The sequence below is a fragment of the Cryptomeria japonica genome, chromosome 3 (genome assembly GCF_030272615.1).
Source record: "Cryptomeria japonica chromosome 3, Sugi_1.0, whole genome shotgun sequence".
Taxonomy (NCBI): Eukaryota; Viridiplantae; Streptophyta; class Pinopsida; order Cupressales; family Cupressaceae; genus Cryptomeria; species Cryptomeria japonica.
This window is the reverse complement of record NC_081407.1, coordinates 149,037,269-149,060,926: the sequence shown is the minus strand read 5'-3', so window position 1 is coordinate 149,060,926 and position 23,658 is coordinate 149,037,269. Positions and strand designations below refer to the sequence as shown.

The 23,658-nt window shown below is 37.5% G+C and overlaps 2 protein-coding genes across 2 annotated transcripts; one reads left to right on the top strand and one right to left on the bottom strand.

The window, feature by feature from the left end:
* Nucleotides 1-478: 478 nt before the first annotated feature.
* On the top strand, nucleotides 479-14,681 carry LOC131060312 (pentatricopeptide repeat-containing protein At1g08070, chloroplastic-like). Its single transcript, XM_059217216.1, has 5 exons — nucleotides 479-733; nucleotides 1,237-1,377; nucleotides 10,732-10,811; nucleotides 12,001-12,257; nucleotides 13,581-14,681. Exons 1-5 carry the CDS (start codon nucleotides 479-481, stop codon nucleotides 14,234-14,236), a joined length of 1,389 nt encoding a protein of 462 aa, XP_059073199.1. The 3' UTR covers nucleotides 14,237-14,681.
* A 7,878-nt stretch (nucleotides 14,682-22,559) lies between these two features.
* Nucleotides 22,560-22,979, bottom strand: LOC131874013 (uncharacterized). The gene has a single exon (XM_059217215.1). The coding sequence runs from the start codon at nucleotides 22,977-22,979 to the stop codon at nucleotides 22,560-22,562; it is 420 nt and encodes a 139-aa protein (XP_059073198.1).
* Nucleotides 22,980-23,658: the final 679 nt, after the last annotated feature.

Here is a 23,658-nt window from a genome sequence, read left to right as displayed (position 1 = left end):
ATTTTTCAGAATGGCATCATCTTCTATTAATATTCCTTTAGTAGTTGAGGTTTCAGAGAGAGCAAGGCCACAATTCAATAAAAACCCATTTAAGTCAGTCGAAGATGATCCAAATGGTGCATTCTCATTCGTGCCCTACAGTGTTTTGCATGTTGACAATGTAAGAGCCTATATTCACTGCAATATTGAAGAAACTAGTAATGAGGCAGTCCTTGTGCTATACAACAGACACCTCTAGGATAGAGATGGAAATCTTAAACCTGAATATACTCAATTGGGGAGGATGGGTTTCATGCAGTTTGTGCATTTCCCCATGTTCAATGAGGATGAATGGGTGAGGTACATCCTAAGTCGTGTGCATGATGAATTTATCTAGCTAGACAAGCCCTACAAAATCACCAAGCAAGCCATTCAAGCAGTCATTTGTTTGCATCAAACTAGTGACAAACCGAATCTGAGGAAGGTAGGTAACACAACTATGACAAAGGAAACTGATGCGCAATTTGATAATAGATCTATGACAAATGATGATATTTTGGAGCGTGATATTAGATTTGTGTCCATGATCATTGGCTACAAGGTCTACCAGTGTAGCAAACTGAACTCAGTCTCTGGAATAGCCATTTATGCAGTGTATCAAATGGTGAAAGAGGACATGCAGTATGATCTTTGTTCATTCCTTCTTGAGGATCTCCTGAGAAATTTGAAGAAGATAAAATCTAATAAGAAGAAAGTATTTAAGTTCGGTTCTCTAGTTCTCTATTTGGCATTGTACTTCATGAACCAAATTCCTAATACAAGCGGAGTGCAATGGGCATTTGATTTACCGGTGGCCACTAAGATCAAACAAGGTTTGCAGAGATTAGGAAATAGGGAGACTCAAACTACTACCCTATGGAGATTTTTTAAAATCTTCCAAAGCAAAATGAAACATAGAGAAAGGATTCCCAAAGAGATTATTGAGAAATATGAGAAAACTATTTGCTTCATGGTGGACAAAGACCAATGTCACATGGAATTGTGGAGTCCAAGATATTCTGGATTTTTTCGATGGGTTATGATGTGGAAGGTTAGACCCTTGAATTTTATGTTCAACGCCTTCTTAGCAAATCGGTGGATCCAAATGAACCAAGGTTTGGCACCTATAAGAAGAAAGATATGGAATTGCACAAAAAGTTCATACAGCCTGCAAGAAAGAGAAAAGTATCTAAAATGGTTGAATAAGTGGTTGTGCAGATGGGATTCACAAGAGAGGTAGTGAAACAAGAAAGGGAGAAGCATGCTCAAATGGCAGATGAGGAGGAATCCAAGAAGCCCAAGGTTGAATCAGTTCCCTCCAAAGCTAAACCAAAGGAGACCAAGTCTGCCCCTACTTCGGTAATACCATCAATACAACAAAGCTCATCTGAAAAGGGAGTTTTGAAGAAAAAGGAGAAACCCAAACAAACCTATGTTGTTGTATCTTTGGTACAATCTAAGACTGAATCAGATGAAGAAGCAGAAAAGGCCAAAAAAAAGGAGAATTTGTAAGGGTGGTGAGGAAACCACAAACCGGTGGTGCAGTGTAGAGCAAGAAGGCTAAATCAGAACCTACCCTTACTAGAAGACCCAAGAGGGGAAGGAAGATTAGAACACAACTTGATGATGATCTTGAAACAGATAATTTGCAAGGTAAGTATACATTTGTTCCTCCAATGAAAACAGATAAGCTGATTGATGGGATAATTGTTGATGGAAATTTGAAGAACATTGGAGCATACTTTGAAAACCTATTTGAGGTAGATCAAAGAAAAGTTGAGGAAGCTATTGTTTTGTACTTAAACTTTAGTAAAACTTTGATTGAACTAGAGTGTAGCATCCCTAAGGATCTGTATAATATTATTGATTCGAGGAGGTTGACAGTTAGTAAATTAGAAAAAGAAATGAAAGAGAAATAATTGATCAATGTCTGCACCTGTAAGCCAAAAGGTTCATTGAGAAAGAAAATAAGAAGGAATTCAAAAGCAGGAATAGGTTGAACAAGTTGATGATTGGCAGAGTTGAAGAAGTGAGGAAGGAAACAGAGGAAATATGGAGAAGGATCATAAAGAACAATCCTTAATATAGTGATGTGGTTCAAACTTCTCATCTGAAAGTAAAGGAAGTTGTCTCTGGTGATCAAAAATATGAAACTCAGACTAAGGGATGTCCAAAAGATCAAGGCCATGTAACCCTTGATGCAGAGATCAGTGTGAATCCTCCGGTGATAGAAAATATTGAAGAAGTCCATGAGATTTTGATGGATGACACTGCACCAAGTGGTAACACCGGTGCACGGGATAAAGGGAATGATGTTGAGGAAAAGGAACCTGAGAAGACATAGGTGTAGGGTACAAAGGTAGATAAAGGGAAGAGAGTTGTTGATTATTTGGCAATTGACACTCCTCTAGTCAAAGGAAATAGGACCCTACCTCAATTCTCAATCAATCTTGATGGCCCCCTAGACATTGGACAAATGTTGTCAGTTGAGAAACTGATGCTTGCAGTAGTAGTACAAGCTCAAGCCAATCAAGATCTGGTCAAATCAGAAAATGAAGACAAAAAACTTATTTAGATGTTTGTTGATGTTTTGTAGAAAATAGTGCCAGATACAACACTAGATCCTAACTCTAACCCCTCCAAAAAACTATTTCAATTGATAAGTAATATAAACACCAATTTTGAATCCTTGGAGAAGACCACTACCAAGCAAGTATTGGACAGATTTAAAGAGGTGAACATATGCAAACATTCTGGAAAATGATAGAGGATGACAGAGTAAGATTGAATAAAGTTTTGCAAACAATCTTTGAAGCTCTAATAGTAGGTGGTAATATATGTGTCTTGTATAATTTTGCCAAAGTTCACAACTAACATAGACAAGCAAATAAGTATTTGCCAGGGTAAGGTAGTTGGTATTTCACAATCTTTTGATTCTAATGTAGCCCTAACCAGCAGTATAGAAGGGCATGTAATGGCTCTCAACGAGCAGATCTCGAGCCTAAATGCAAAGAAGGATAGAATTTTGAGAAGAGTTGGTGAACTCCACAATCTAATTGCCCCCCGGATGGACACCATGTTGAGCAATAAGGTTGATTGCCTGAAGGCTATAGAACAACCTGTTCTGACTGAATCAAAGGATGTGGAGATTCATGCCTATGTTTTCAGCGCATTCATCACAGTTTTGGACAACTTGAAGACATGGTGGGATAACCACTTAGGATTTTTGAAGACCATTTTTGCTGTTATCTTCAAGTATATGTAAAGTGTCTAGTAGATACCCTTGTACATAATTTTTTGGACAACACCCCTACTTTGGCATTGTTGTCAAAGGGGGAGAGTGGAGTGAAAAATGTACAGAGCATGTTACAGGTTTCAAGTTTTTTTCTAAGGGGAGGCCTTAGAAATTTTTGATAGCAACCTTTGATCCAGTGTACAGGTTTCAACACTTAGTCATTTTTCACGAGTGTTGCCATCAATGCCAAATGGGGAGATTGTTGGCAATTGACACTCATCTAGTGAATTTTGGTGCATGAATAATAGTTTAGGGTTGTCATTGATGGCAACTCTTCATGGAATTCTATCTGGTAGCTATAGATCTTGATAACCGAAAGTGGATGTGAACTGGTAACCAGTCAACCGATATTTTAGGTTGAGCAAAGCATTTTTGGTCCAGAAGATTTCCGATGATTGTGGTGTTATGAATCATGCATGGGATGATAGGTTTGACATAGAGACGTCATTTTATCATCTTTTTGGTGATCTGCTTTTATTTTTGGTGATCCGGTCAAGCCGACTCAATTCTACACGTTACACTACAAGTCGACCTGATAATTGTCTATTTTGTGATTGTGGTTATATAAGACCGGTGTAGAAGATCTTTTTGGTGTATGTTATGAGGTAATATGAGGGAGTAGTGATCGAGAATCCCTTTTGGTGTAGTTTCACGTGCACATTCTTGATCTGGTAGCTAACTGAGACAATAAACAGAGCAAAGTAGTAGAGGTGGTACAGTTAGAGTTTTGCACTTAATCGGAACTCATCCAGGCATTGTTAGATGTTATTTTGGAGTTCAATCATTGTAATTCACCATTGTAATTGATATGTAAGGTAGTGAGCCTTATGGGGTTGTAGCCCTTATTGTAATTGAGTTGTAAGCTCTAGGCAGTGTGCCTGAATGCTTGTGCATTTCCCTTCATGTAATATTGTTTTTCTGTTGGCCATAGTAGAATAATATTGTGGGTTCAAATCCCACTGTGGTTTTTTCCATTTGGGTTTCCACATAAAAATCTTGGTGTTATAATTTTTTGATTGATTTTTTGGTGTTTCTACATTCCAATTTCATGCTTATGCTTCCAGTGGTTTAAGGTTAAGTCAAAAAATTTAATAACCAGTAGAACACTGATTCATCCCCCCTCTCAGTGTTCCTTAACTCATTGATGAAATACCCAATAGGGAGTACATACGGTAAGGGATTTCTTTTAACTAGAGCTATTTGGTTTTAACTCACGTGGTGACAAAAATAGCACTTCTGCCAACTCGACTTTGACGTCAGGGTTGACCTACGGACGTGGTGTATTTTGTTTGTTTGTCTATATTAATACTAGATTATTATTTCCCCCACGCCTCTCTCTTACACATTTTCCTTTATGACATATCAATGATTGTGTATTATACTAAAAGGTCTACACACATGGGCACTATCTTTTCAAAATGATCTTATCTTTTTCATTAGGCGCCTAGGTTTATCTTAATAAAGATTTTTGTCTTATCACGCATTTGTACATGGAAATCTTCCTTTTAAATTTCATGTTGCCCTTTTAAAAATGGCTCCTCTCATGATGTATGAAATGGCTCCTAATCATATATATTTTGTCCTTTCTATAAATATATATTTTCAATCATTTTCAATTATTGAGATATATTTTCAAATTCATACATAATATTTTTGTAAATATGGGATTGAGTATAATATTGACCAAACTTTCATTAAAATTTGTAGCTAGTTCTACTAACAAAGTAGTAGACATATCTTTCATGTTCATCCTCTTCCACATGCAATCAAATCAAGTATAAATGACCTGCGAACGTGGTGGACAATTTGTTTTCTATTTCAATCTCTGCAATCTTCGGGGGACATTCTCGTATAATGACCTAGGTTGTTAAGGAGGTACTTGTATTCATGAATACCTATAGGAATAATTATTTTCCAGTTTTATATTTTTATCAATTTGGATTAAATTTATTTAGTTTTAATTATTACATAAAATTTAAAAATTGAGCAACAATCTTATAATTAATAATTAAAAAATGTTATTTATTTATTTCATTGCTAATTCTCTCTCTCTCTCTCTCTCTCTCTCTCTCTCTCTCTCTCTCTCTCTCTCTCTCTCTCATTTTCTCTCTCCATATGTCTCTATCTCTACCTCTATATCTATCTTTTCCTCTCCCTCTATATCAATCATTTTCTCATTTTCTCTCTCCATCTTTATTTATGAACCACTACTTCTCTAAATATTTGTAGATCTTTCTATCTTTTTATCTCTCTATATGTCTCTCTCCCTCTCTCTATATCTCCATCTCTCTATCACTATATATCACCATCTATTCTATCTCTCCCCCTCTTCCTCTATATCTTTGTATCTCTTCCTCTCTATCTCTCGGTATTTATATCCATACCTCTCCATCTTTATCTCTCATTTTACCTTTCTTCATCTCTCCCTATCTATCTCCATAACTCTCTATCTTTACCTCTCTTGTTTCCTTTCTCTATATCTCTATATATTTCCCTTTGTCTTCCTCTCTCCTTTTATATTCATCACTGCCTCTATTTTCCTCTCTATATCTAGACATCTCTCTCTCTCTCTCTCTCTCTCTCTCTCTCTCTCTCTCTCTCTCTCTCTCTCTCTCTCTCTCTCTCTCTCTCTCTCTCTCTCTCCATATTTCTTCTTCCATCTCTCTTTATCTATATCTCATTATCGTTCCATCTCTATCCACTCCTATATATCTCCCTCTCTCCATCTCTCTCTATATATTACTTCCTATCTCTATCTTGATATTTCAATATCTCCCACTCGCATTCTCTCTCTCCATCCTTCTTTATATATTTCTCTCTCATCTCTTTTTATCTCCCCCTCTCCTCTTCATATCTCACTTCATGTCCATATCCATCTCCATCTGCATATATATTGATATCTTGCTCCCTATCTCTATCATTTATCTCTATCTCCTAACTCCTATCTTTCTTTCTCTTCCCCCTCTATCTACCTCTTTATATTCATATCTCTCCCTCACTCTCCCTGTATTCTCAAAGAAAAGATAGCATGAGCTTATTAGTTATGGAACCCTATTATCTTCTTGATTCTAAGGTTTTGTTTCAATTACATTTGGTTCCTTCTAAGTAGATGTGTAGTTGATTTGGAGCTATCACTTCCCCATTAAACCTTTGTTGCACAAACAATATAATTTTCTAAATGGTGTACCAATTGACCTCATGTACTACACAAATGTGTGCATAAAATAGACCAATTTTTTCCTTAAGTCACCCTCCCCACATCTTCTGTGTACCCATTGCACACAAAGGTACGATTGCTAGTAAATCTAGATTTTAAAAAACTTCTAATTTAAAAAATTATGTTTCTAAATCTAGATTTAAAAGAAATTTCTTTTTTTTTTTGCATGCAAATCATTTCATATTCTAAAATAAGACTAAATTCTAATATTCTAAAATTCAAAAACATATCTTGCATTAATAGTGTAATTATATAAAAATATCTTCGATAATTCAATAAATTTGTAAGATAAATTGGTTTATATACAATAAGACATCTCAATATAATATGAAAAAGTTGCAAGTATTTTGTTAAATAAAAAAAAAAGAATATTATTCAATTATATTGGAAAACGTACTTTTATTACTACTTTTATGGTGCTTCCAAGTTTAATGATTTACATTATGAGACTAACTTTAAAATAAATTGATTCGGTTGTTTTTTATTCATGATGTATGATCCATTTAATATGGAATATTTGTTTTGATAATGTGATGCATGTGTTATGCATGTTAGATGGTATAAAAATATGGAATTTAGCTTTCATTTATTAAAATGAGTCTTGTGTTAACTTGGTGTTCACAAATTATAGAACAATGGATAAAAGAGATCTTAAGTGCGAAAGTGAACTACAAGCTCATATCTAGTTAGTAGGAGTTTCTTTTAAAACTTGTGAGGAAGTGGCTAGTTAGGGTTGGTGGTGTTACAAATAGGATGTTATTGTTGGAAACGTAATTTTTATTCATCACAATTTTTTACTATATGTCCTGTAAAGACATATTTGTTGCTTAGAGATACATTTGATTATGTATGTTGCTTATTGAATGGATCTTTGGATCCCAAAATAATATATAGAGAAAATATATTCAAAACTCTTCAATTTCAACGACTGATATAAGAGCAAGGTTGTAGTATTGATTGTAAATATCATTGCCAATACTTAAAAAGATGTGAGGATTTCCTTTTCTAAAATAATTTGTGTAGTTGTAGAACAATGTTGGCTTGTTTTGAGGTAGTCTCTTGGAATTGATAATAAGAATTCAATTTTTTTTGTAGACATTAAAATATTTTCAAAATCTAGTCAGATTTAATAGAGTTGGTAGTAAAAGTTTTATATTTGTTCTAGATTTGGACATACTATGAATTTTTACAATAGATTTTCTTTTCAAAAAAATATTTTTGTGAAGGTTCAAATTTAGACTTAATTTTTTACTAAATAAAAGGGCTTTCAAAGGAACAAAGCCTAGTGTGCTATATTGATTCCATGTGCAAAGAACTCTAAATTTCTAAATAGAATGCAATACTAGATTTGTTTTAAATTAGTCAAAATTCTCTCCAAAAGAAGCTAAGTTAAGGGGGGAAAAAATTAGAATAGTAAACAATGTATTGGGTACAACTTCCATAAGCTTTGACTAGCTTTGACTAGTGTTGTAATTATAGACAATGATATGATCATATGAAAATTATGTTTCTCCTATTATACCTCACTAAAAGAAGAATTTGATAAGAAATTATGTAAAAGACAACCCACACATTCTCAACTACAAAGGAAAACTTGACAAGAAATCATGCCCAACACAAACCTTGACAAACTCATTTATTAGTGGTACATTGACAAAAAAATATGTAAAATGCAACCATAGCAAAGGAATTTTGGGATACAATCATCACAATATTTGAGCACAAGAATGATGTGAGAGCACACATGCTCCAAACATGGCTATCCAATCTAAGAATATATAGATAGATAATATTTATCTCCCAACTATCAAGGGTATTTTAAATTGTCTCATTAGTTAAAGTGGGGCTATTTTTGATAATAGCCATGTCCATAATGCTTAATAGTTTGCTAAAGTCACTTAATAATGTCAAGACTACACTAACATTGACTAGAAAGTTAACAAAATTAAAATTCAATGCTTTGAAATTCAATACTATGGAGCATCCATTAAATTGCGACATGAAAAAAATCTTAATAAATATGCTAAAGTTGAATCAAAAAATTCTTTTGCATCTATTTTTTAGGACAAGAAGCCTCAATGGAAAATACATCTTGCTATGGATAATGGTGACTAGAAGAAATGAAAGATTTGTTATTATTATAATTGTTATAGTCATTTTGAGTGTGAATACTTCAAAGAAGAAAAATATATGAACAAAATAAACTAAGGAGGTATGATGGTTGTTGTGGATATTAAAGATGATGATGAAATTCATAGACTATTTTCAATATATGCTTCCAAATATGTCGAAATAATGATTTTTGGATCATAGATTTAGTTGCTACTCACCATAGGATTTATGATAATATGTCAACTTAGGAAATGTAATAAAGAAATCAAGGGGAATAGTTATATTATGAGATGGTTTGCAATTGCATGTTAAATGAGTTAGGTAGAGCTCCTCTTATTCCAACTCAATTTAAAACAAGTATTGATAATATTTTACTTATTTTAGAACTAAAGAAAAATATCGATTCAATCAACTAAATTATCGCCAAAAAGATTAAATGAATTTTTAAATAGGGAAAGATTCATAAGGGAAAATTGATATGTGATGGATACACAAAAGGATGACTATTTTACTTGGCGAAAATCTCATTTGAAGTGTTAGTTTTAAATGTTTCTTTAAGGAATAAATTGTTGATTGAAAGGCTAGATATATTAAGATCTATTTGTTGTAGGAGTTTTTTTATCAAATTATAGTAAATGATCTTCCATTCATATCTATAAAGAAGTGAAACTATGAATATTTTGTTGTGGGAAAACCACATAAAGTGTGATTTTGAAAACACTTGAAAACTTTTGAGAAGTTGGACTTAGTTCATTTTGATCTAAGTTGTGGATTGATTGTCATAGTTTCCATAACAAAATCATAGAATTTAATAAAAATCATTGATGAATTTGTTAGGATAGGTGAAATTAACCTTGCATTCCTAAGTCATTTTCATGTAACTTGATGAGCCAGAGCGCGCAACGGTGGTTAAACATATAAAGACATAGAAGATCGTTATTAAACATATAATAATGACCTAGGAGATGTTTGTGATATAATTTGGTAGTCATTTAACTTGAACTTTTTAAGATTGGGTGGATGAGCTAATGAGTATATTTTGAAAGAATGGGCTCAAAGAGATATTTCGAGTGTTGAAATAGAGTAAAACTAGTCATAGTATAGTCTAGTGAAAGGAACATAGACACATTAGGTATACTTTTTGGTAAGGAAATGTTATAGGGTGTGATCAATCTAAACCACTAGGAGATAGATTTGTAGTTGGTTGATGAATTTCAAGTTAAAGGTTGACTAAACCATCAAATGAATTGAATTAAAGATTTTGAACATATATTTATAATATTTACACAAAAGAAAAAATAAAACAAAAATATAATAATATAAAATATACACTTTTACAATATATTATTCTTAATACATTCGCATTCAGTAACTCTACTCTGTACATAAAAATATTAAATAAACCATTTAATTAATCAAATAAATAATAAAATACAAATAATATAAATTAATTCAAAATTCAAAAACATATAATACATTAATAGTGTAATTATATAAAAATATCTTCAATAATTCGATAAATTTGTAAGATAAACTGGTTTATATACAAGAAAACATTTCAATATAATATGAAAAAGTCTCGAGTATTTTGCTAATTAATAATAAATAGTATAAAAATAAATTGGAAAGCATGGTTTTAATGCCTTGTTTTCGTGGCGTACTGGTGAATAGCCCTCGCTTTATTAGAAAAGGTACGTGTTCGAACTTGGTTGCGTGCAATGAAACTCTTCCAAATTGGCGGTGCTTTCTAGTACCCCACTTTTATCGGTCGTGGAAGGAGTTTTTTTGGTTAAGGCTATTTCGACTTCCTAATACATTGGTAGTAGTGGACTCTCATTGTTTTCATCTTCCATTCATTTTTATTCATTTGCAACATTATATATTTTATTATTAGTTCCTGCTCCGCTAGGAACTATTGTGGAGGCTTCAGTTTAAATAGTGATTAAACTCCATGAAAACAACCAATCAGACTTCAGCATTTATGAAGATTAAATTTCCATATATACTATTTTCTCAATGAAGTTGCATATTTCTTAACACAAATATCAATTCAAACTTTTTTGGCACACTACTATTTGCTATATTTTAGGTTGCAGGGATGTCAGGTAAGATTTCTGTTCTCAATACAAGAGAACGCACTAACCTTGAGACAAATTTCTGCTTAGCAAGGTCAGTTCGTCAGTGCATTGCAGGGACAGACACTGGTTGTAGTCAGTAGGTGTTGCAAACCTAAAAACTCGCGATCTTCCACGTTGCTACTTACAAAACACTTGTAATTTGAACAAGACAAGACTTAGGATCAAACATGCAAACAGTCTACTCACCGAACACATGTAATTGGCATTACATCTTGATGAAAGAATCTGGATTAATATCCAAATATCGGCATACGTAGGTCCTTAATAGTACAGGAAAATGATGGCCATATTTCACCACTCTCCACGCTTGTTTCCATAAGTGCCCTCTGAAGATTGCACTCATGTCTGCATAATGCTCTTCTCGCTTCCAAAAGCAAAGCCTGTGCACAACAAGAAATTCACTAGCCATAATTCTTGGCATTTGGCCTACAGAAAAAGGTTATTTATGGTTTAACAGTATTAGTATACACTTGTTATGGCAACCATTCAACCCCGTAGATGTTCTATTCTTGTATAAATTTGCAAGTTTCAGTTTTCTATTCTTGTTTTTATTGTACAGAGATATTTTTCTTGTTGAGCTCGGCCCCTTTTTTTTAAGGTTCCCTCTCCTTCTACTGTTAATGTTTGTTTGGTTTTGAAAGCTTAAAAACCTGTAAGTGATAATGCTTACAGGCTTACCACTGGCATTGTTGTCGTGGTAAACGTAGACTGAATAACTCCAATTACAATTAGAAAATGTCTCTCTCACAGCATTAAGTTGAAGGAGGCGATGCACATTCTGCTTACTACACACAAACCCCCTGAAAACTACTCTGCATATCTTCAATTATTACAGATCTTTATTTTCAAGAACGCTTTTTTACAAGGGAAAAATGTCCACTCTTTTATCGTTCACGGGCAATTTACATTTTCTACACGCACAACTATTCATAATAAGCTTATTTCCTTGTATGTCAAGTGCGGAAGTTTGGTAGATGCCCGCAGATTGTTTGACCACATGAAAGAACGAGACAGGGTCTCATGGAATACTATTATTGCAGCATATGGAAGACATGGGTAGTGTCGCGAGGCAGTCACACTGTTTCACCATATGCAACAAACAGGTCTCCAACCCGACCACTATACACTTGCCAGCGTACTCCCAGCCTGTGCCAAAATGGGAGCTTTGGAACAGGGTATGGACATTCATAAAAGTATAAATGATGGACTAATTTTGTCAGATATTGTAGTTGCTACTGCCTGGTGGACATGTATGCAAAATGTGGAAGCATAGACAAGGCGCGTAAATTGTTCGATAGAATCCCTCACAGAAATGCTTTCTTATGGACTGCAATGATTGCAGGGTATGCACATAATGGATTTGCTGAAAAGGCTTTAGAAACTTTTAAGCAAATGCAACTGGACGGTATAAAGCCGGACACCACAACCTTTGCCAGTATCCTCCCTGCCTGTGCCAAAATGGGAGCTTTGGTTTGGGGTATCGACATCCATCAAAGCATGATGGAAGGGGGGTTTTTGTCAGATATTATAGTTGGAAATGCTCTGGTAGACATGTATGCAAAGTGTGGAGACATAGACAAGGCACGCGAACTGTTTGACAGAATGCCTCAAAGGGATATTGTCTCATGGAATTCGTTGATATCAGGATATGCACAGAACGGATTTGTCGAAAATGCTTTAGAAATTTTCAAGCAAATGCAATTGGCAGCTATAAAGCCAGACTCTACAACCTTTGCTAGCATCCTCCCCATGTGTGCCAAAATGGGAGCCTTGAAACAGGGTATGGACATCCATCGAAGCGTAATGGAAGGAGGATTTTTGTCAGATATTATAGTTGGAAATACTTTGGTAGACATGTATGCAAAATGTGGAAGCGTAGACAAGGCACGCAAATTGTTTGGCAGAATGCAGCAAAGAGATATCATTTCGTGGAATGCCATGATTGCAGGATACGCACAAAATGGATTTGTTGAAAAAGCTCTAGAAACTTTCAACCAAATGCAATTGGCAGGTGTAAAGCCAAATTCCTCAACCCTTGCCAGCATCCTCCCTGCCTGTGCCAAAATGGGAGCTTTGGAACAGGCTATAGACATCCATCAAAGCATAAAGGATAGAGGAATTTTGTTAGATGTTGTAGTTGCAACTTCCTTGGTAGACATGTATGCAAAATGTTGAAGAATAGACAAGGCTTGTGAACTATTTGAAGAAATGCCTCACAGAAATGTGGTCTCCTGGAATGCCATGATTGCAGGATATGCACAAAATGGATTTTTTGAAAAGGCATTAGAAACTTTCAAGAAAATGCAATTGGCAGGTATAAAGCCAAACCCCACAACATTTGCCAGCAATCTCCCTGCCTGTGCCAAAATGGGAGCTTTGGAACAAGGTATGGACATCCATCAAAGCATTATGGAAGGGGGATTTTTGTCAGATATTATAGTTGGAAATGCTTTGGTAGACATGTATGGAAAATGTGGAATCATGGACAAGGCACGTGAACTGTTTGACAAAATGCCACAAAAAAATGTGGTCTCATGGAATGCCATGATTGCAGGATATGCACACAATGGATTTTGCAAGGATGCTCTTAAAATCTTTGAATTAATGAAGCACTCTGGAGCATATCCTGACGCTGTAGACATATAGGTTTAGTAGATGAGGGCTGTACATACTTCAATGACATGCATAATCCTTATTGCATTACACCTACAATTGATCATTATGTGTGCACACCCTAAACTTTATCATTAAGATGCCAATTAAACCAGTGGTGGTTGTGTGGATGTGTTTATTAAACCAGTGGTGGTTGTGTGGATGTATTTCCTTGGTGCCTGTAAATCACATATGAATATAGGTTTAGGAGTATTTACAGCGCTGCTGATTTTAGATTTGGATCCTAATAATGCTACAACTTATGTTCTTCTCTCGAACATCTACGCAGAAGTAGGCAGGTGGGGTGAGGTTGAAACGGTAAGGAGATTGATGAAAGATAGAGGAGTTACAAAGATACCTGGATGCAGTTGGATTGAAGGCCATAAAATGGTACATGCTTTTTGTGTAGGAGACAGATCACATCCACAGACACGGGAGATCTGTGCAGAGTTGGAGAAATTGGCTTTGGAGATGAAGGCAGCAGGGTATTTTCCAGATTCAAGACATTTATCTAATGACGTGGAAGAGGAGGAAAAGGAATTTTTTCTCTCTCGCCATAGTGAAAAGTTAGCAATTGATTTTGGTTTGTTAAACACACCACCCGGAACAACTATAAGAGTTGTTAAGAACCTTCGCGTATGTTCTGATTGCCACGCTGCAACAAAATTTATCTCCAAGATTGTTGCAAGAGAAATTGTTGTGAGAGATGCTAACCGTTTCCATCAGTGGAGATTATTGGTGATGCTAATATGGAGCAATTTGAAAAATAGGCTTGCACCGTGTGCTGTGTCAGACCTGCAGTAATAATGAAGGGACGAGGTTTTATTTTCAGTCTCTAGAAAGTTTCCTGTCTTGTTTTGAGTATTTGGCATTCCAGACCATACTGTTGTTTCATAAATTGAGATGCATAGAGTGCAATGCAGGTCACTGGGTATATATAGATCAGTGCATAGAGTGCAATCGGATCAAGGCCTACTTTATGATAATCTGGATGCTTTATTGAATTGTTTTCACATGACCTATACATTTATGAAATGAAAAGTTGGAGGAGAGAGGGGAAAAGGACTAAGGTGAGGAACACTCAAAATTAAATGGAAAGATGCTTGGTCAGTAGAAAATTAAAGAGGAGAGCTCACAATCATTCTTGTAATTTTGTATAATTTTTTGTTTGGATTAATTATATTATATTTTATCTATGTCAAGTTAAAATTTTTGAAATTAAATTACATATTTCAGATTTAGTATATAATTTATATGTCACATGATCCTTCGCTTTGTGAGATAGCTAATAGATTTGTGAATTCATACACGTTTTTCTTAATCTAATTAGATTTTGATCTTTTTAATTTTACTTAGAAATAAGCTATAATAATTTGTATATGAAGAAGTGGAAAAAATTACATTTGTTTATGCTGCGATTTGAACTCGTGCAGTTTCCAATTGATCTAATGTCAATGTGTTCAAGTCCAATTGTTGACCTTAGATAAAAACCATTTTTAAATGTAAATAAATTTTTTTTAAAAGCACTTTTTTAATATAAACAAACTAAACAAAACAAAAATTGTTTTTACAATCTTGAGTAGGAACTTCGCTGCCCTGCAGCCCTTGTTTTATTAGTAGACACATTAATCAATTGTTCCCACATCCACCATTGGCATTCCAAGTTTAATGTCACTTTATAATAAATTGATTCGGTTGGTTTTGATTCATGATGTATGATATATTTAATATAGAATATTTGTTTTTGATAATGTGATGTATGTGTTATGTATGTTTTTTATTATAAAGCAACCAAAATAAGGGGGCTGACCTAAAGACACAGAAAAAAAAAAGCACTTCTAGCACACACACAGCTGCCTAACGGCAATCAGCCAATCCCTACTTTAGTCCTCAAAAACAAAAATTGCATACCGCTAATGGATAATCCAAGATTGAAAACAATCTCGTCCAAAAAGTGCCTTAAGCAGCTTTAAACCAGCATATTGTTTAAACTATAATAACTGTTAAAAGTAGCAAGATTACCAAGGAAACAGTTGTTCCAACGAAAAAAACTATAACAAAAAGGAAAGGTTTCAACCATTAATCGTTTTTTTTAGCACCCATGTGCTTGGAGAGCATAAGCCTGGTCTAGTCTTCCGCCAGGATTTGGAACAATTCCTTTGTGGTGTCGCTTTCCAGCCCGCCCTGTTCCACCTTTTCCTGGTGGACCAAGCACAAAGAGGTAGCCAAAGAGTGCATAACTTTGACGGCAAATTTCCCTATTTTGTTGACATAAGACTCCAGATACTCCATTTTTTTCTTCACGCCATTTAAGTCATCAGAGATAGCATTGCAACTCGTACACTGCACCACCTCTTCCTTCTCCCTACCATCTGCAATAGTCTGCCCACCTTCAGAATTCCTTCTGTCCCCCTCAAAGATATGAGGTGGGGAAGTGTTAGAAACAGGGGAGGTGTTCTTAATATCCTCCTTGAAAGTCTCTGAGTCGAGGATGTTTGTGCCCAGTTTGGAGGAATTTGAGCCCTTCGTAGCCTCCATTTCCTCCTCTCCCTTTTCACTTTCCGCTTTCTCATAGTCATCCTCTTCCTCATTAGCATAGTTCTTTCTCACGACGATTTGCTTCATCCGTGGCTTGTTGGCAAACCTATGGGACCTTCGTGGGGTGATACCCTCCTCCGCATCTGACTCGACAAGAAGGAAGTAGAGGGGTTGCTTTTGTTTTTCTCTCCAATTTTGAGGGGGAAGGGAGGGCCTTGATCAGGGGATTGACAAGGTGTCATCGGATTTTTCGAAGTCTTTTTGAGGCCTTTTTTAGAACCAACAGAGGGACCCTGGATGGAGGGAGCAGGTTGGACCAAGATGGGCTTAGGGAGATACAGGGCCTTGTGAAAATTGTAAAGTCGAAACATCAGCCCCTGGTGGAGGATGGTATAATTACCCTCTTGACTCATGCAGTGGCAGACATCTTTAATAGTGGATTCAAAGGCATGCAGGAGAAAGAACGAAAAAGAGATGGTGTCATGGTTGTGAAAGTGATTGAGCAACGGGAAATGGTAATAGTAAAAAATGCCATACCTTCCTTCGAGGGTAAAGTATTTCATAATTATCTTGCACACCTGGTCCCACGAGTAGGGTAAGCATTACCTGTTGAAACCCCAACGCATTTTGGCCGGTTCCTCGCCCTTTTTGAAGAAGCGGTTAGTGTTGTTCTCATCCGCAACCTTGCTTGTTTTCTTCCACTTCCTACCCTCCATAGAGAGACCCGTAGCCTGGGTGATAACTTCCTCACTAATTTCAAATGAAATGTCCCCCATGACCACTCTCCTATCATTCCAGTTGTTGACAAACTGCATGGACGGGTTTTCGTCAAACCCCATCATGGCTTCCATGAACGGGATGATTCCCCCTTAGCATACATCCAGATGCAAGGGTCATTACGAAAACAGTCGTCAATAGTGTCTGAATCCACCCGGACTAAATCCCCCCCCATGATAGCTTCCTCTAGAGTGAAGTTGAGATGCAGCGTAGACCTGAAGAAGGATATGTAGAAGGAAAAACCAGAGCTGGAGATAAGAGAAATCGACCGAGCAATAGCCAAATTATTGTGCAAGTTGCAATAATTACTTTTAGTGGTGTTTCCCAAGGCATGCGTCCGCCAGCTCCAGGAGGCATGCGAAGGGACACCTCTTAATTTCTCCGCCAACTTGCAAAGATCATCATTATGAAGAGATCTTAAGTTCCAATTATGGTAATAAGTGGTGTCTGTTAGAGTAAAGTAATTAATTAGCTTTACTCTCCTCTTAAGATTTCTCTTTATGCATACATTAATCATTTAATAATTAATATTTAATTATTAAATGCTCACACCTTAGGATTAGGTTTTCCTTTCGGTGTTAATCTCCTTTATAAGGATTGATCTCTTGTATTATTGTTATTCTCTTGATTCATTTTTCTCTGATAATACATATTTTCACTTTGTTAGAGCCAAAACCCTTGTATTCGTTCTCTCCCTTTCTCTGTGACAGGTTTCTTGCATGCAGGTTTCTTTGGGTTCTGTGGATTTATATTTCTCAAATCCTACATGGTATCAAAGCCAGATCTGCTGCAGCTTGTTCAGACTTTTGAAATATTTTGAGATCTAGGTTTTGGTTGCATCAGATCTGTGTTTGTCTTCTGTTTTTTATTTTGGAATAGGGGGTATTTTTTTCGGTGCACTTTGAGCCCAAACGGACCTCACCGTTGAGCTCGTAGCGTCCAAAAACCCCTATTTTCATATAAAATTCGTCCAATTTGGACACAATTGCTCCAGAAGGCAAAAAAAATTTGCCCCAAGGCCGTACGGCCCTAGGGCACGCAGTTCGAGGCAGAAAATTCAAAAAAAATTAAATTTTTTTTAAAAAAAAAACACAGTTTTTTATTTAAAAGGGTGCAGCCCTTTGGAGGCACCCGCCGCCGGTGCGCAGCCCGGCGGTAACCACCGTCGCGCCGCCCAGCGACGACCGCCGCCCGCGCGCCACCCATCCTCCACCACCGCCCCTACGCCGCCCCCGCACCGCCAGCCACCAACGCTAGCCCCTAGTCACCCAGCGAACCAGGGGTTTTTTTTTTTTTTAGCCCTTGAGGGTTGAAAGGGCCTATCTGGGTCCTTTTTGAAGCTGTTTTACAAAATCGGGCATAACTTGGGTGTCCGATCTCCGTTTTTGGCGAACGAATAGGCGTTGGAAAGGTGATTCCGAGCCGGACCTCATGGTGGTGGATTTTTTTTCTTGGATCTACTGTTTGACTATTTTTTTTACCAGTCAAAGTCGGGCTTCTTTTTTGCACTTCCAGGGCTGTAGAATGGGCAAACGGAGTCGTTTTTTCGAGAACAAATAAGCTTCGGAAAGCTGGTTTTGAGCCCGACCTCATGGTGTTGGTAATTTATTCCAATTTTTCTGTTTGACTGTGTTTTTTTTACAGTCAAAGTGAGGTCTCTTTTTTGCACTCTGGGAGACGTAGAATGAGCATCCGACCTCCATTTTTTGAAAACTTTATATTTTCGGAAAGTGTGTTCTGTGCACTTTCCAGAAATATGAGTTTTTTTTCTAGATTCTGCTCCATGCATATTTTATTCATCTTTTTGTTTTTCAGCATTCTGGTGGATATCGTGGTTGTTTCAGGTCCTGGGATCTCTTTTCTGAGTAGGGTGTCTCTGTTTTGATTCTCGTTTCTATTTCCAGTCTTCTTATCATTGTAGCTTGTAATTATGCAAACGCACTGAGATAAAGTGCCATCATGCATTGTTTACTTGGAATCTTGCATATCTTGTGTCTTGTTGTACATGCACTGTTGATCAGATGCCATGAGGGGGTTGATGTTTGCCTTTGTTTGCCATCTTCCTTTGTCAAGTGAGTGTTCCTTCCACGACATTCGCCTCATGATGATGTGTCTCAGCACCTTGGATGTTCTTGGTTCTTCGTCATCCAGTTGTTTTTGGCTGTCCTTTTCAGTGTTCCTGTCCCTCTCCCACTTCCGCATTATGGGGAGGTTTATCCTGTTGGTTCTAATGCTTCCGTGGTTCGATTGATCAGCTCTTCAGGCTTTGGTTTCTCATGCCATCTGTATCTTCGATTTCAGTTGTTTTTCCTTGTTTGCCTCCTGATTCGAGTAGTGTCATTTGAGGGCACTCATGCAGATTACAGTCTTCTCTACCTGGTCATGTTCTAGTTCAATGGATGTTCTTTAGATCAGCAGTTATTCTTCGACAGAGTTTGCATGTTCTTCATGCTTCAGTGGTGTTCTTTATCTCTTTTTGGAGAGGAGTTTTTTCCCACTGGGTTTTCTCCTTTACTCCGCTTTATAGAGATTTTCTTGTACTCGGGTACCTGATCAGGCCTTGTTGTCGGGACCCTCTTTTTGCATTGTAGTTCCTTTGCTTTCTTCTGCATTGTTTGTAGCTGCATTGTAGCTCATCTTAAGGGGGGGTGTTAGAGTAAAGTAATTAATTAACTTTACTCTCCTCTTAAGATTTCTCTTTATGCATACATTAATCATTTAATAATTAATATTTAATTATTAAATGCTCACACCTTAGGGTTAGGTTTTCCTTTCGGTGTTAATCTCCTTTATAAGGATTGATCTCTTGTATTATTGTTATTATCTTGATTCATTTTTCTCTGATAATACATCTTTTCACTTTGTTAGAGCCAAAACCCTTGTATTCGTTCTCTCTCTTTCTCTGTGACAGGTTTCTTGCATGCAGGTTTCTTTGGGTTCTGTGGATTTGTATTTCTCAAATCCTACAGTGTCCTTGCTGTGATTAATGATTAAAAGTTGGTGCTTCAATCCTTCGGCAACAGAATTCGATGTCTCGCCACGTCGGCATCGGACAGAGAAGGTGGGGACCACAAGAGGCCAGCTTGGCGTAGCCCGCCCGATTTGAATTTAAATTTCCCTCCAGTAGCTTAGCATAGCAACTGGCCCAAAGCGACCCCTTATAAGAAAATATATGGCACATCATTGATTGGTAGAAGCAATTTGTTCTTTCCTAAAAAGGTTCTTATGCTTGTCAGTAAGAGAATCAAGGTGTCTTCAGCACCTCTTACCTTTTATCTCCAGTCCAATCGCAGCCAAAGAGTCCACTAGTGCATTTCCCTCTCTGTAGATGTGCTGAATTTGAAATTCCCCCAGCCAGACTATCATAGACCAAATGTCCTTGATGACGTTGTTGATCATCCAACTAACCCCTGAAACTCCTTTAGCTGCCTCAATAATCAACTTAGAGTCCCCTTCAATGATCAGTCTTTTAGCATTGATACCGAGAGCCATCTTAAGCCCCCAGGAAAGAGCAAGGGCTTCGGCCATGTTGCTCGAGACAGAGTCAAAATTTCCTGCGTAGGCCAGAACCAGGTTACCCATGTTGTCCATGATAATTCCACCTCCTGCCACAAAACCATTGCGAGCAACACTGTCAAAATTAAGTTTGAGCTAAGGAGGGGGAGGTGTTGACCATCTGGTATTAAGCCTCTCCATCTTTTTAGAATTGTCATATCGAAGGAAGTTGTCTGGAAAATTCCAAGTTCTAATCCAGTTGCGATCCAAAACCACAGGGGCAAATTGTAGAGTTTTCCATTTGCAAATCAGGGCATTCTCTCTGAGGAGCTTCTCAGCTATGTCAGCCACCATGTCAACCGAGTTGTTGGTACCACGAAAGACCTGATTATTCCTTTCCTTCCAGATATGCCAACAAATGTGGGGAGGTATGAGTCTCCAAAACAGATTGATCGGTGGGTGAGCAGAGGGGCACTTCCAGTTGTTGATAAACTATTGCAAGTCTTCTAAGAAGGTCCAAGCCAAATTAAATTTCTGCAAAATTTTGTGCCAGACCATAGAAGCTAAGGGGCAATGGATAAAGAGGTGATTTATGCTTTCCTGTGCACAATTACACATGACACACTTATTGGCTAGCAAAAATCCCCTCCTTTTAAGATTATCGATAGTAAGGATCTTCTCGTGAAGGTCGTCCACCAGAAGAAGTTAACTTTAGGGATGAGCTGAGAGTTCCAAACTTCTCTCCAGCTGTAGCACTCATTTATGGGGGTAAACAAGAGATTGTAGGATGATTTGACACTGAAATCCCCTGAGGGGTTCGCAGCCCAAACAAGTTTATCAGTGTGAGTGAAATAGGGGATCCTGATCTTCTCAAGAAGGCATTGTAACTCTCCATCCAAATGGGCCCACTAGGGGTTGTTTCCCAGACCATCAGCGAGCCATAACCAACAGCGAGAGGGAGAGATGTAGTTTATCACGAGAGAGTCTAACGAGTCCTTGAGAGTGTCCTTGAGACAACTGAAATGGGAGGAGGCAAGGGGTCTATCGCCAATCCAGTTGTCCTCCTAGAATCTGATCTTCTTACCATTGCCAACTTGCCATTTTAGACCTTGTTTGAGCAGCTTCATGTTCTTTACAATGTTGTTCAATATCTTAGACCCTGCAGGGAGCTCTTTGGAGGAAAGGAGAGAGTAGAAGGGGGTGTGATTGAAGTACTTAGCCCTCATAATCTTTCTCCAGTCAATTTTGTCCTTCATAAGGTTCCATCCAATTTTAGTCAATAAGGCCTTATTCAGGTCAGAAATTTTTCTAATCGCTAGACCTCCCATGTACTTAGGTTTGCACACCATCTCCCAATTGACTAAGTTGGTTCTGGCCTTTTCCTCCAACCCCAACCACAGAAAAATTCTTTGTATTTTCTCAAGTTTCTCAGCCATAGTAATGAAAATCTTGAACAAAGAAAGAAAGTAGATTGGGACACCTTAAAGAGAGGCCAACGGAAGCTGGAGTTTACCCGCACTACTCAGAGTTTTTCTGGTACAGGCAACAAGTTTCTTCTGCATTCTTTCTAGAATAGATTCCCAAAACTGGGAGGTGAGCTCCTTAAAAGTGAGGGGGATACCCAAGTAGGAATCAAGGAGATCAGTAGCACAACACCCAAGGATTTGCATAAGTTTACCCTGGAGGTTTCTATCTGGGTTGAAAAAGTAAATTTTTCTCTTGCAATAGTTGATGAGTTGACTAGAAGCAAGGGCGTACTCCTCTAGCAGATGTTTCCATTCTTTAGCTTCTATCACAGACGATTGGCCGAAAAGGAAGGTGTCATCAACAAATTGCTACAAAACCACAGGAGGAAGGGTGGAAGCAGCTTTCACCCCCAAGATTCTTCTGGTCCTGATTAAATTGGATAAATTCCTACTCAAGACTTCAGCTACCATAATGAACAAGTAAGGTGAGAGGGGGTCCCCCTGCCTTAGCCCCTTCCCAGCCTTAAAGAAACCCTAAGGGTGTCGTTGACAATCACTGAATAGTAAACACTTTCCACTGCCACCCTGATAATATTGATGAATCTTTCCTGGAAACCCATCTTAGAAAGGACAACATACAGGAACTTCCAATTAACTTTATCATAAGCCTTAGAGATGTTAAGTTTGAGAGACATACCTAGGTTGCGACTTCTCTCCATGGAGTGGATGACCTCATGGGTAGTAATGACTGCATCAAGAATTTGCCTGCCCGGAACAAAACCTCTTTGAGAGGGGTTGATGCACTTATTAAGAAGTGGTTTAATTTTGTTGACAACAACTTTAGAGAAAATTTAATAGACCGAGTTACACAGGCTGATGGGCCGATAGTCAGACATAAGCTTCGGGTCAAGAACTTTGGGCACCAAAACAATGAAAGTGTTATTCAATTTCTTTAGGAGGTTTCCAGTGCGTATGAAGTCCCTGGTAGCTTTAGTTAGATCATACTTCACTGTTTCCCAGAAGACCTGAAAGAAAGCAGGGGGGAAGCCATCAGGTCCAAGGGCCTTAAAGGTAGCCATAGCGAAAACCGCATCTTTAACTTCCTCTTTGGACACTCGACTTATCAGCAGCTCATTATCAGCCTCATTCAAGACTTGAGGGATGAGATTGAGGAGCCTTTCACTGACCTCAGTAGGTTTACTGGCCCTATCATTCGTGTAGGCATTAGCAAAATAAAGGGAAGTCCATTGACCAATTTCATTATTCCCCATAAATTCCTCATTTATGTTATTGAGAATGGATTGGATAGTGTACCTCCTTTTGTGCTTTGAAGTCGATCTATGAAAGAAGGAGGTGTTCTTGTCCCCCTCAATTAGCCATTGGATCCTGGATCTTTGCTTCTAGTAAATTTCTTCAAGGTTCGTGGTTTCTTTCCATTTGTGTCTCAAAACCTCTTCCTCTTTATGTATGTCCATAGAGGAGGTCCCCTCCGCAATGGTCCTCTAGAGGCGGTCCAAATTAGTTTCAGCTTCCTTCTTTCTCTTGAAGATATCCCCAAAGGAAGAAATGCTCCAAGCTCTGACCTCCTTTTTAATAATTTCCAACTTTTTAGCAATTTTGAACATAGCCGAGCCTTGAACAGGGGAGTTCCACTAGTTTTGAATGCATTGTTTGAAGTCTGGGTGGGAGTGCCACATGATCTCGTACCTAAAGGGTGAGGAGCCAGGGATCTTTTTGTCAACCCAAGAGAGGAGGATCGTGGAGTGGTCAGAGATAATGCGTGGGAGATACAAGAGCGAGGAATTGATGCCAATGTTCCACTTAGCGAAGATCAGAAACCTATCCAGCCTGACCTGAATCAAATTGGTGCCTTTTCTATTGTTAGACCAGGTAAAAGGATTCCCATGAAGGTCAAGATCAAGTAGCTCATTGTTTCTAATGAAGTCAGAA